The sequence below is a fragment of the Neoarius graeffei genome, chromosome 7, assembly GCF_027579695.1.
Source record: "Neoarius graeffei isolate fNeoGra1 chromosome 7, fNeoGra1.pri, whole genome shotgun sequence".
NCBI lineage: Eukaryota > Metazoa > Chordata > Actinopteri > Siluriformes > Ariidae > Neoarius > Neoarius graeffei.
In genome coordinates, this window is record NC_083575.1 from 23,585,766 (window position 1) to 23,600,213 (window position 14,448).

The following is a 14,448-nucleotide window of genomic DNA, read 5'->3' on the forward strand; positions in this document are numbered from 1 at the left end:
CACTTATGTTAAAAGGCAGGGCTCCCAGGTAAAATGGTTAAAGGTTGGCAAGGTCTGTAAATATTATCCACAATATATCTCATCTAGTAGTTTTCTTTTCACTGTATTTCTGATGATGTTACTTTACCTGGACTTGCTGCTTTTGCGTGTTGAGCATATTGGGGTCCATAGACAGAGGGCCTAGAACACTCATCATCAGATCTTTCTCCTGAAGCCACTGTGAAAGCTGTGGTTGGTTTGTCTGGAAGAGCTCCAACATGCGGGATGACTCTTCCAGGTGCTGCTTCCTGTTCTCCACGCTGTCCTTGACCTCCTCCCATCCTGCATCTGTAACATGGAGCATCGTGCAAGCAACAGCACTCAAAATCTGTTACGGGGAGACCGTGGGCTTCCATAACGACAGAGCTGTTTTTACATGAAGGGATGGTTTTGTACCTAGTGAACACTAGGGTTCTGCAAATTATGAGAGTGGAATGAATTGAGTTTTGATTCATTTTACAAGAGATGCATACCCATCTGTTTCAGCATGTTCTTCCATTTTTCTGCCTCAGGTGAATCAGGGCTTTCCTCTATCAGGTGGAGGAGCTTCTCCCTCAGTTCTTGGTACTGCTGCTGTTTTTGGCGCATATTTTCCTCATAAGCCTTTGTCGCAAGAGAAAAAAATAGTGATTTCGCTGTCAATATAAACAAGAAAGTATTTAATAATTAACAAGAGCGCTCTGAGAGCACAATATCCCCTGCTGGCAACTCGGCCATAACTCTGGTAAAATGCAACTGAATTGAACAGAATTGCAACATACGTATTATCGACATATAACAAAGATTCCTGCCAAGTTTCGTGAAATTCCTCCAAAAATTGTAAGAGGAATTGATTTCAGAAAGTGAGTACCCTTCCTGGGACGGACGGATGAACATCGCCACGACATAATCCCGCTTCGGGTCTTTCGGCCAGCGGGGGATAAAAATTGTGATGGAAGTTGATTTCAGAAAGCAAGCACACCTTGATGAAATTGCCAAAGTACAAGTTTGTTAATAATCGAGGGCATAACTCTGGGAAAATTTGCCCAAATTAAACGAAATTTCAATATGCCGTCATATAACGGTCATATAACAAAGCCTTTTGCCAAGTTTGGTGAAATTCCTCCACAAGTTGTGAGAGGAGTTGATTTCAGAAGAACGTACACCCACATGAAATTGTCAAAGTACAAGTTATTTAATCAAGGCTCAAAACTCTGGTTAAATTCTCACAAACGAAATTAAATCGCAATATGCATATTACCATCATATAACAAGGCCTTTTGCCAAGCTTCGAGAAATTCATCCAAAAATTGTGAGAGGAGTTGATGTCAGAAGGCGAGCACACCTTCATGAAATTGTGTAAGTACGAGGTTGTAAATCAAGGGCTGTAACTCTGGTAAAATGTGACCGAATTGAACAAAATAACAATATGCGTACTACCGACATACACTACCGTTCAAAAGTTTGGGGTCACCCAGACAATTTTGTGTTTTCCATGAAAAGTCACACTTTTATTTACCACCATAAGTTGTAAAATGAATAGAAAATATAGTCAAGACATTTTTCTGGCCATTTTGAGCATTTAATCGACCCCACAAATGTGATGCTCCAGAAACTCAATCTGCTCAAAGGAAGGTCGGTTTTATAGCTTCTCTAAAGAGCTCAACTGTTTTCAGCTGTGCTAACATGATTGTACAAGGGTTTTCTAATCATCCATTAGCCTTCTGAGGCAATGAGCAAACACATTGTACCATTAGAACACTGGAGTGAGAGTTGCTGGAAATGGGCCTCTATACACCTATGGAGATATTGCACCAAAAAGTGCAATATATATAGAGTGTAATGTATAGAGTGCATTTCTGATTAGTTTAAAGTGATCTTCATTGAAAAGAACAGTGCTTTTCTTTCAAAAATAAGGACATTTCAAAGTGACCCCAAACTTTTGAACGGTAGTGTATAACAAGGCCTTTTGCCAAGTTTGGTGAAATTCCTCCAAAAATTGTGAGAGGAGTCGATTCCAGAAGGAAAACACACTCTCATGAAATTGTCAGAGTATAATTTTGTTAATCAAGGGCTGTAACTCTGGTAAAATGTGACCCAATTTAACGAAATTACAACATGCGTGTTACCGACATATAACAAAGAATCCGGCCAAGTTTCGTGAAATTCGTCCAGAAATTATGAGAGTAGTTGATTTCAGAAGGTGAGCACTCTTCTCGGGATGGACAGACAGACTGACGGAAATCACCACAACATAATCCCTCTTCGGGCCTTTCGGCCAGTGGGAGATAAAAACAATGAGTGCGCTCACTTTCTGCCGTTCCATTTGCATTTTCATGGAGTCTTTTCCTGCTGGTTCAGAGTTCCAAGCCACTGCTGTCTTCTTCATGTTCTCCAGCCACTGCAGCGTTGACTGAGCCTCATGGTGGACCCCTTGGACCTTTAACAACAGAGCACTTAGTTCTGAGGATGTGGTCTTCAGCAGCTCCCCAAGGCTGCTATAATCCTCATTGATGCAGGACATGTTCTGCTGCACCAGCGTCAGCTCTGTAAACAGAACAGGAAACAAAAAAAAATTGGTCTGTTGTACTTAGAACAAAATGTCACATAAACTACATATGGTATATGAATATATACAAATTCCATAACCAGCAACAGTCTGGTATTATTCATTGAGCTTACAGTTGCTGGAAATTCTATTCTAAAGAGTTTAGAGCTTTTAGACAAAGGGGTACATAAGGAAAAAAAAAGTGATGAAACGTGAAACTGGACATTTTTACCTTTGTTTGTCAGATACGGTCCTCCTGGGCCTGAGCCATTACTGACTGCTGAACCTAGGACAGTACAAGAGAATGCATCACATTTCGTCCATTTAAGATCATACTGGAAACATTGCCTTGGACAGAGACAGGTACAATAAGTGCGCTTATGAATTCCTAAAAATAATCTCTGGGAATACCTGATTTATGATGCATTCTGGTTTTGGCTGGTGATGTCAAAACACTGATTAGGGTACACAGTGCAGACCCTTTACTATTTATATCTTGTAGAGCAGGAGCTTTAGCAGTCCATTCTTCTAGCAAGCCCTGTAGAGAGAGAAATTTGGCTTGGTAAGCAGTGTAAACACCAAAAAATGCAAAATATGCATCTGTTAACTTTCACAAAATTACTAAGAGTGAGTTTACTTTAACAGTAAGAAGAAACAGGAGGATATTCAATATCATTTCTGACAACTGATTAAAAAAAAAAAAATTGGGTGTTTTTTGGTTTAGTTTTTTTTTCCATCCTAATGCAATTCAGACCTTTGTTCATATTTGTACATAACTTGGTTTTGGGAATTGTGATTTAAGTTTTTTTAAATAATTTTTAACATTAAAAGTATATTAAAATAAATTCACAGTTTGTTTTACTCAGTATTTTTTTTAAATTAATATAATTCTCCATGGGCGGCACGGTGGTGTAGTGGTTAGCGCTGTCGCCTCACAGCAAGAAGGTCCTGGGTTCGAGCCCTGGGGCCGGCGAGGGCCTTTCTGTGCGGAGTTTGCATGTTCTCCCCGTGTCCGCGTGGGTTTCCTCCGGGTGTTCCAGTTTCCCCCACAGTCCAAAGACATGCAGGTTAGGTTAACTGGTGACTCTAAATTGAGCGTAGGTGTGAATGTGAGTGTGAATGGTTGTCTGTGTCTGTGTGTCAGCCCTGTGATGACCTGGCGACTTGTCCAGGGTGTACCCCGCCTTTCGCCCGTAGTCAGCTGGGATAGGCTCCAGCTTGCCTGCGACCCTGTAGAAGGATAAAGCGGCTAGAGATAATGAGATGAGATGAGATAAATTCCCAGTACTACACATCTCATTGTTAGTCAGGTGTGAAATATACAGTACTGCGCGAAAGTCTTAGGCGCATAGGAGACCAAAAAGGGCTTAAAAATAATGAAATGAAAGGTTTCAACGTTAAAGGGGTACCAAATATAATATATACAGTTGCTGATGTGACAAAGTAACGTATTCTTAAGTATTCTATCAAATTTATATACTAGAAAACAACGAAATATCTTGGTAATTGTAAATATAATAGTCGGTACGCTAAACGGCACAAGAGTCGCCATTTTTAAAAGACCGTGACGTCAGCCCTACCCACTGCACTAGGAGAGAAGCGTGTAATCGTGGCGTCGGGCGCATCAAGTGAAAGCGACAGCTCTGTCGAATCATACGAAGAGATCCCGCAAGACACACTGCAAGCAGGCTATGGCTTAGAAGGGTACCAGTTTGAACCTAGGAGAGGTACTCTCGACTCCGGTGATGACGAAAGAAGAGAAGAAAGCTCGAACTCGCTTGGTGTTTTTCAGCGGAAACGAGTGAAAAGACACGTCTGGAGGATCGTTATGCTTTCCATCGGTCCTGTTATTACACCCGAAAGCAACACACCGTGGCATTGTGTAGCCGATCACTTACAATTCATCCTACTTTCCGATTCACACGTGCTATTCCCAACCTCAATGAGCCAACACAACTGGGCACATACATACGTCATGAGTGTTACGCAGAGAAAATGAACGTGCATTCTGATTGGATAAAATTAATATCATGGCGGGCTGTTCAAACTGCGGAAATAGCTTGCTCGAGCTACTTTCAAAACACTATAACTTTCCAACCTTAGAACAAAAAACTTTTGTAAGTCTTGAATAAGGTTCGTTAATGTGTGTTTCATTGTTATATTTACTCTATATATTGCCCTCTGTTCCCCTTTAAAAAAAATACTATAAACAGTAATCAGTAAGCCGTAATAAATGAAACAAAGTCGATATTTGGTCTGAGACGACCAGGGGTTAAATTGGGATTGGTTATGTGGGGGGGGGGCTCTGCCTCGTACCCGCCCCTGCACCCGCCGCCCTGCCCCAATATACTTTTTGGAAAATAACCCTCTAATTTGATAACCATATCATATTGCACAGAGATATACACCTTATCTGTGTGTTGTAGGCCTATGTGTGGCTTGTAGTGCCCCCCTACACATTATGGCAGTTTGAATGTAGATTGGTTGGCCAATGTAACAGATTGTACAGGTTGTTGTACATTGGTTTGAAGGAAATGATTAGTGGGGGGTCTGGGGGTCCTCCCCCAGAAGTTTTTTATTATCATACATGTTATTTGCTGAATTCTGGTGCATTTTAATAAGTTGTTAGCTGACTTTACAGAGGTAGGTTGAGCAATATCATGTTAAATCTTGTCACATGCCTACAGGTGAAAAATGTGAAGGAGAAATGTTCAGTGAGAAAATTTGAAGGCTTGCACAATCTTAAACCAAAACAGTTGATTTATTTTGGAGGATAAATGTTAAATATGCCAAAACACTGTCAGTCAAATTGTCAATCAAATATATTCATGCAGTGAATGCAACCAAATACAAACAACACTATAACATTGGAAGCATTTATTATTATTGTTATTATTATGTATTCAATTATTTATTTGGCATGTGGTGCTTTTTGTATTGTCTAGAACACACATAAGATGAGCATATTATAGCAGCAAAATAGAAGCACAATCATTTGAATGCAGCAAAAGTTTTGCTGCATTCAAATGATTGTGCTTCTATTTTGCTGCTATAATATGCTCATCTTATGTATGTTCTAGACAATACAAAAAGCACCACATGCCAAATAAATAATTGAATACATAATAATAACAATAATAATTACACTAATAATATTAACAATAAATAATAATAAATTAACATTAAATTAAATATTAACAATAAATAATAAAACACTAATAATATTAACAATACAGTGAACATAATCATTATCATATTTTTTATTATTAAAAACAAAATATCAAATAATACTGAAGAGGGGAAAAAATAATACTGATCTAAATATGTTGTGTTTTTATTTTTAGACAGTATGTGTTTTGCTAAACACATACTGTCTAAAAATAAAAACACAACATATTTAGATCAGTATTATTTTTTCCCCTCTTCAGTATTATTTGATATTTTGTTTTTAATAATAAAAAAATATGATAATGACTAGAGCACAAGACGAGTGTTTTGTTTATGTTTGCCAAAGGTAGCTAACTTGAGGCAATGTTAGGCTCAACTTTTGGTCAATCTCAGTAGCTAACTTTAACTGACATCTCCCCCTTCCCCCTGGCTAATTTCTGTCGATAACTGGGGACTATGGAAATTGAACTCGCCAAATGCACAGACAGTTCGTTCAAGCACCTCTGATGGATTAGGATCGTATGCAGGTAAAAGGGGAGACGGTGTACGGAGAAAATTATAAACAAGTCACAACGCTGAAACACAAGCCCAAAAACCCGCAAACCACGACTTCTGATTTTTTTTTAAAGCGAGCTCACAAAAAAAGAAACCCCAAAATCGCTTATAAAAAGCGGAATTGGCAACCCACGCAGTGTTCCAGAAACCAGAATCTCTGATCGCAAGTTCTGTTCTAAATAGCTTTGACAGGTCATCTTGTTATCAGGAAAACTATGATCTATCTCATAAAAGTCATGGGTTTATTGATTAATAAAACGATATTTAATTATTCAGAACTGAAAATCGTGAAAAGGGTTTGTTGCTTTTGATGTGTGCGTGATCATATGCCATCCGCTCCGAGCTTATGTGCCGGGGCTCAGCCCCGGACAGCCCTGGCCCAATTTAACCCCTGGAGACGACCCTTTGCTTTAAAAAAAATAAATAAAAATAGCAGTCTCCGGTACAGTGAGTGCAGTTTTATGCGGAAACGAGCTGTAGGTTTTACTGAGCGTACAGCCACAGTTCTTCTGGACACTTTGACTGTCACACTCGCTTCGTAATTTTGCCCCAAAACCCAGCAGCCTTCATTATGCTTTCTTTTTTAATCTGAAAAGTGCTCTCTTATGGAATATGCTGCTCAGATAACCTTCTTTTTCTGTAACATTTAATTTTGTGCTGGAAAACGAACGTTTGGGACTTGAAAATGTTTTTGGACTGACTGGATAATGTACAAGTCATAAAATAGAAATCTATAATAAAGTTTGTATGAAAAAAAATATTGCGTGCTTAAGACCTTTGCACAGTCCTGTACATTAAAAAATAATTATACAGGGTATTGTAACTAACTAATAAAACTAAATTGGAACTAATAGTTATTCTCTGTGCAAATGGCAAAAGGATAAGCGCAGACCCCTGCAATATACCAAAGTGGGAGTCAGCTGTCCAGTGTATTTCTTATTAAGGTTAATCTAGCACACTGACCACAGAGCAAACGCAGAGCTGTTTTTCTTTGCATGTGGGTGCAAACTAAAATCACAAAGGCCTCCTTACTATGATACAATTCTAAGTATACACATACCGTACAATATTACAGCAAGAAAACTTGGTTGTCATAAATGTTAAAAAGCTGGTAATATAAAACTGCTTCACTCCCTTTCGTATGAAACCCCTAAATCAGAGCTGCTCCAACCAATTCATTTCATAAGTCATGTAATTAGTTGATTAAGATCTACCTGTGTGCAATCAAAGTGTCACATGATCTGTCACATGATGTCTGTATAAATCACCCTGTTCTGGAAGGACCCTGACTCTGCAACACTACTAAGCAAACAACATGAAAACCAAGGAGCCTCCAAACAGGTCAGAGACAAAGTTGTGGAGAAGTATAGATCAGGGTTGGGTTATAAAAAATATCCCAAACTTTGAATATCCCAGGGAGCACCATTAAATCCATTATAGCAAAATGGAAAGGATATGGCACCACTACAAACCTGACAAGAGAAGGCCACCCACCAAAACTCACAGACCTGATAAGGAGGGCATTAATCAGAGATGCAACAAAGACACCAAAGATAACACTGAAGGAGCTGCAAAGATCCACAGCGGAGATGGGAGTATCTGCCCATAGACTGCTATAAGCCGTACACTCCACAGAGCGGGGCTTCATGGAAGAGTGGCCAGAAAAAAGCCATTGCTTCAAGAAAACACATTTGGAGTTTGCCCAACAGCCTGTGGCAGACTCCCCAAATACATGGAAGAAGGTTCTCTGGTCAGATGAGACTAAAATTGATCTTTTTGGCCATCATGGGAAATGCCATGTGTGGCGCAAACCCAACACCCTGAGAACACCATTCCCACAGTGAAGCATGGTGGTGGCAGCATCATGCTGTGGGGATGTTTTTCATCTGCAGGTACAGGAAAGCTGGTCAGGACTGAAGGAAAGATGGATGGCACTAAATACAGGGCAATTCTGGAGGAAAACCTGTTTGAGTCAGCCAAAGGTTTGAGACTGGGATGAAGGTTCACATTCCAGCAGGACAATGCCCCTAAACATACTGCTAAAGCTACACTGGAGTGGTTTCAAAGGAAATATTTAAAAGTCTTGGAATGGTCTAATCAAAGCCAAGACCTCAATCCAGTTGAGAATCTGTGGCATAACTTGAAGCTTGCTGTACACCGACGCAACCCATCTAACGTGAAGGAGTTGGAGCAGTTTTGCCTTGAGGAATGGGCAAAAACCCAGTGGCTAGATGTGCTAAGCTAATAGAGACATACCCCAAGAGACTTGCAGCTGGAATTGCAGCAAAAAGGTGACTCTACAAAGTATTGACTTGGGGGGGGATACCTACAGTATGCACACTCCAGATTTCTGTTTTATCATCTTCATTATTGTTTGTGTCACAATAAAACAACAATTTTTTAAAAGTGGTTTAAAGTTTTAAAGTGGTAGGCATGTTGTGTAAATCGAATGGTGCTAACCCCCCAAAAATCCATTTTAATTCCAGCTTGTAACGCGACAAAACAGGACAAACACCAAGGAGGATGAATACTTTTGCAAGATAAACAAAGCATGTCTGTATATGCTGCAGTATTGCCTCATGAATGGAGTTGATTCTATTGCCCCAAATACAAAATAAACGCAAACCGCTCCAACCCTGACCAGCACAGAGCAAAGTAAAGCCCAATTTTCACAAGAAGCACTAAACGTGTCACATCATGCTGTATCCAGTACTATCACATGTTAATTAACGTGGCCTCTTTTTGTCCCATGAGCTTCGTATCTGCCTGTCCGCGCCCATCCTTGGATTGCATCAGACTAAAAACGCCTGTTCCCATGACTTTTGTACTGTAGGGTTCCATGGCTTCCAGTCCTAATTCACACCTCTACTACGTTGTTTTCTCATTCATCTCATCTCATTATCTCTAGCCGCTTTATCCTGTCCTACAGGGTCGCAGGCAAGCTGGAGCCTATCCCGGCTGACTACAGGCGAAAGGCGGGGTACACCCTGGACAAGTCGCCAGGTCATCACAGGGCTGACACATAGACACAGACAACCATTCACACTCACATTCACACCTACGCTCAATTTAGAGTCACCAGTTAACCTAACCTGCATGTCTTTGGACTGTGGGGGAAACCGGAGCACCCGGAGGAAACCCACGCAGACACGGCGAGAACATGCAAACTCCACACAGAAAGGCCCTCACCAGCCACTGGGCTCGAACCCGGACCTTCTTGCTGTGAGGCGACAGCGCTAACCACTACACCACCGTGCCGCCGCGTGTTGTTTTCTCTAAATGCTTTTTTTTTTTAAATGGGAGCAAATGTAATTGAGCTCAGCTCCAAAGTATCACAGTAAAGAGGGCGCACTCACGTTGACTTTCTTCACGTCATTTCCCAGGCCCTGTTCGCTGCAGTTGGGCTGAACCATTGGCACTTGCTCTTTTGTCTCCTCCAGCCACTTCATCATCACCCCTGCAGCTGCTTTGAACTCGCCCAGCTGGTCCTGGCAAGACAACACATCCTCCTCTCTGTAATACACACACACACACACACACACACACACACACACACACACTGTTACAGTCTCATGACACAGCTGCATGCCCACTAATGAGTCCAACCATGCAGGTGGCATTAATTATATTTTCTGCCATGACTCATTAAAATGAATCCTGTATTTCTTCTCACACAATACTATAACACAGTTCAGATGTCAATGTTATGTGTTTTATACTGTATCTAGGGCTAGAAGAAAAAAAAAACCACACAACACCGACACAGAACACTCACTTCTCTTTAACGGTGTCCTTAAATGTATTAAATGTGTTCGACAGGTTTGCCATCTTGCCCTGAATTAGAGCTGTGCTTCCCTCTGGGCCACAGTTAGACAGCTCCTTCGCCAACAAGTGTAGCGTTTCCATGTCTTTTGTATGTTCCACCAACTCTGCGTTTATATCCTACGAACACGAATTTGGAATATTTCAACGTCAATTAAATTGCACGTGGCTACAAAATTGTCTGCGTTAAAGAAAATACTCCGTGAGTACATAGCTTCGGGATTACCTGCACCAGCTGCGAGAGCTCGTTTACATTTTTCCCAGGGCCGTCGGTCTCACAGAGAGCACGTGAATGTTTCAGCACGAACTCCTGGACCTTCTCAGATGTCTTTTCAAACTGTTCCACCTTGTCCTTCAGCTGCTCCGTCCGTGAAATCTTCTGCTTGTGCTTCTCGCAAGCGTTGTCGAAGCGCTGTTTCAGTCCTTCCATCTTTGCCTGGAGAGCTGCTGCTGCTGCTGGCTCCGCAGTCTCTACAAACTTCTTCACTTTGTCCTTCATCGTGGAGATACTGCTCTGCCTGCTGGACATGTCCTGCTCCAGAGCCTGTGTATTCAAAAATTGTGATCATCTCTTTCTTTCTTGTCTGCGTAGGCAACTGTTTGTATATTATTGTTGTTGTAAATATTAGATGGGAACACATATGGATTCCATTTTCTTTGAAACATTTGGTTAAAAGAAAAAAAACCCTGATATTCATCACTACATGAGATATTATTAGACATACAGGACACTTTTGCGATGGAATAAAAACATGTGTTCTGTTCCCTTCTAGCAGGTTCCGTTCATTTGGTTTGATAGCATGCAATATTGTTAGCATATCGCTCGCCCGACATGTATTACGTCACTCTACCCGATGGAGAACGAGCGTTGAATATGGTTTACGATATTGCATCGTTGTGCTGATGCGAATACTCAATGAGAACGTTTTCTGCTGCGCATGCACAGAAGCATTTCTTTGCTCGCCAGGAAAGAGAAAGACGCGTTGAACACCCGAAAGGCGACCAAAACTTCATTAGGTATTCTTCACGTATATTTACAAGCAGTAGCGAACTGTTACTATTAGAGCTGGGACTTGAGCTCAGCCAAAACTTAGCCAGACACCAAAAAAGCAACAGGGCAAAGGATTTTGTAAGGGATTAGCGGCAGGCGGCCAGCTCTCTCTGTTGTATGTAGCTGTCGATGTTGATTTTAAAAGTAAGTAAATTACAGAGGAAAATGAATACTTACGCTACCGTTCAAAAGTTTGGGGTCACCCAGACAATTTTGTGTTTTCCATGAAAAGTCACACTTTTATTTACCACCATAAGTTGTAAAACGAATAGAAAATATAGTCGAGACATTTTTCTGGCCATTTTGAGCATTTAATCGACCCCACAAATGTGATGCTCCAGAAACTCAATCTGCTCAAAGGAAGGTCAGTTTTATAGCTTCTCTAAAGAGCTCAACTGTTTTCAGCTGTGCTAACATGATTGTACAAGGGTTTTCTAATCATCCATTAGCCTTCTGAGGCAATGAGCAAACACATTGTACCATTAGAACACTGGAGTGAGAGTTGCTGGAAATGGGCCTCTATACACCTGTGGAGATATTGCACCAAAAACCAGACATTTGCAGCTAGAATAGTCATTTACCACATTAGCAATGTATAGAGTGGATTTCTGATTAGTTTAAAGTGATCTTCATTGAAAAGAACAGTGCTTTTCTTTCAAAAATAAGGACATTTCAATGTGACCCCAAACTTTTGAACGGTAGTGTAAGTCTGAGTGAAAAATACTGAGGCGAGCAAGTGTGTCTGGAAGAAGAATCTGGAGACAATAATCTTAGTTTCTCGGTCGTTAGTCTATGCTACTTGCTTTCGATAGCGCTGGCTTGACTGCTTTATTAGCATTCGCTAACACTACTGATGAACGCTACACCGGCTGGAAGGTGACTTCACTGCTGCATTGACTGTGCCGACTCGTGGGTAAGCTAGCGCTGACCTTCAAGAATGCTGATACAAAGAGAGTGTGTATTTATAATAATAATAATAAGAGAAGGAAGAATATTGACTGGCTTTTTTCACGGTATATCAGATATATTCCGTTCAGCTAGCATGATATTGAACGAGTCGAATATATCTGATATATTCAACGCCACTCAATGCCAGCCAACATTATTTAAATGTTAAATGGTATTAGTATTAGGGTTGCATAAACTAGTCAACTAATCCAGTTGCTAACGATGTTGTGGGGATGATACTATTTGGAACGATGGGGAGAACAATAAGGCAGACGGTAAGGAAATACAGGCAACAAGACAACTGCTATAATAAAAACGTCATAATAATGTTCTATTGGTGAGAAAAAGCAACGTACTGCCTCCCTGCTGAGCGCATCCGCAATAGCAGCTGAGTCGAGGGGCACTTGCGAATCTTCCCCAACATTTTCCTCCACCTTCTTCATCCAGTTCATCATCTCGTCCAGACCATCCTGCACGCTGAGCGAGCGTGTTAACGTCACCTGCAGCTTCTCATTTCGGTCACTCACTGACTTGGACAAGTTGTCGTACCTTTCCACAATATCATCTGAAAAAAGTTTTGAGATACGTCAAGTATGGATACCACAAACCATTTTAACTGTAAACACTGTAGTAGACTGTAATACTGTTGCAGACTTATAGAATACTGGAACAACGTTATAGTACTCTGAACGCCTTAAAAAGGTCCCGCAAAGGTCATTTATATTAAAATATTTGGTTCTCAGCACGCCATTTATGTACTTTTTACGAGACAGAATTTTACTTTAGGAATAGAGATTTGAAAAAGTATGACCCACCGACTGCTTCCTGAATCTCATCTTTGTTGTTTAGCAGGTCTCCTTCTGCTGCGATAAGAGCATCTGTTGTTTTGCGTAGCGTCTCCAGAGCCACCTGATGGCCAGTTGTCTGCCCTTGAAGAGCCTGAGACAGACAACGAAACGCGAAATAATATCACTAATCATTATCAGTATAATGTAGCGTAAGATAAATCAAGAGAATTTTCAAAAGAATTATTGGGACTTGGGTGAGTAATTAGTTTAACAAACAGAACCATAAAAACAATTACTAAAAAAAGGAAACATATCTAATCTCGTATTTATTCTATCCACATTCACTGGATATGAGCAATCATGTGCTTGGATTGGCTACTCTACTCCTAGGCTATCAGCTCATATACCATGAGTAGAGAAAAACAAAATGGCGGAGCGTCTTGCTGAACCAACCGAGGACGAAATAAAAACTCTACTTGAAAACAACCCCCCCCCCCAAAAAAAAAACATGGAATGAAAGTATTTAATGGTAAGAATGTATCTTTTTTATTTTTCAAGAATTATTATTATTACAGCATTTTTCACAAATTGCTCCTGTCATTTCGCTGGTTTGTTTACGTTCTAAGCGGAAATGATTTTGTCGGACGTTTCGTATGAAGTTTTTATTTATTGAATTTTCAGAAAATAAAAATAAAAATGCTCTGTTTCTTAAAATCCAGTGAATGTGGATAGAATAAAACAATTATTCCACTCAATCTTGTCGTACGTCGGCACTACGGGCCTCGTCGGCTATCAGCTATTGTTATACACACAGGCCGCTTTTTCCAAGGAATAAAAACATGTATTCTCTTCCCTTCTAGTGGGCTTATCGATGTCATGCAATATTGTTATCATATTGCTTATCCTCCATGTATTACGCCGCTCTACCCAATGGAGAATGAGCTTGAATATTGTTATAATATTGCACGATGTCAAGACAACACGACGTCACACATCGGAGCTCATGCAAAGCTCCAATGACAAAGCTTTTCTGCTGCGCATGCGCACAATCATTTCTTTGTCGGCCGGGAAAGAGAGAAGATCCAGTGCTAGGTTTAAGCACTGAATAAATAAACTGAAAACTGAAACTAAAGACGCACTGAACGCCTGAAAGGCTACCAAAACTTCATGATACATTCTTCACGCATATTTACAAGAGAAAAACATAACAACGGACACTGAGAAACTGGAAAAGAGACACATCGGAGACATAAAACTTCCGCGCTAACGAGTGACTGTGACAGTTTGTCCACAAACTTGGCCACGAGGTTTGTTTCGTTAAAAGCGGAAGATTTAAAGCGGAAGATATATTTTGAAAGAGGAAGACGCGCTGAAGACCCAAAAGGCTACTAGCACTTCACTGGATATTCTTCATGCATATTTACAAGAGAAAAACATATCAATGGACATCGAAAAACTGGAAAAGAGAGCAATAGCGGAAATATTGTCAAAGTTCTACTTGGAGGTGAGGAAAAGTGACGGAGACTTTTACAAGACGACTTCGCTCATGG

The 14,448-nt window shown here is 40.5% G+C and overlaps 1 protein-coding gene across 6 annotated transcripts in view; it reads right to left on the reverse strand.

The window, feature by feature from the left end:
* dst (dystonin) overlaps positions 1-14,448 on the reverse strand; it is a 340,713-nt gene that overhangs the window by 94,921 nt on the left and 231,344 nt on the right. For all 6 annotated transcript variants that reach the window (XM_060925410.1, XM_060925409.1, XM_060925412.1 and 3 more), the window contains 10 exons: positions 12,926-13,049; positions 12,467-12,675; positions 10,338-10,655; positions 10,065-10,231; positions 9,646-9,802; positions 2,978-3,104; positions 2,799-2,852; positions 2,330-2,565; positions 513-642; positions 128-327 (listed from right to left, as the gene is read on the reverse strand). In XM_060925410.1, coding sequence (XP_060781393.1) covers positions 128-327; positions 513-642; positions 2,330-2,565; positions 2,799-2,852; positions 2,978-3,104; positions 9,646-9,802; positions 10,065-10,231; positions 10,338-10,655; positions 12,467-12,675; positions 12,926-13,049 — 1,722 coding nt within the window. The remainder of the gene's footprint in view (positions 1-127; positions 328-512; positions 643-2,329; positions 2,566-2,798; positions 2,853-2,977; positions 3,105-9,645; positions 9,803-10,064; positions 10,232-10,337; positions 10,656-12,466; positions 12,676-12,925; positions 13,050-14,448) is intronic.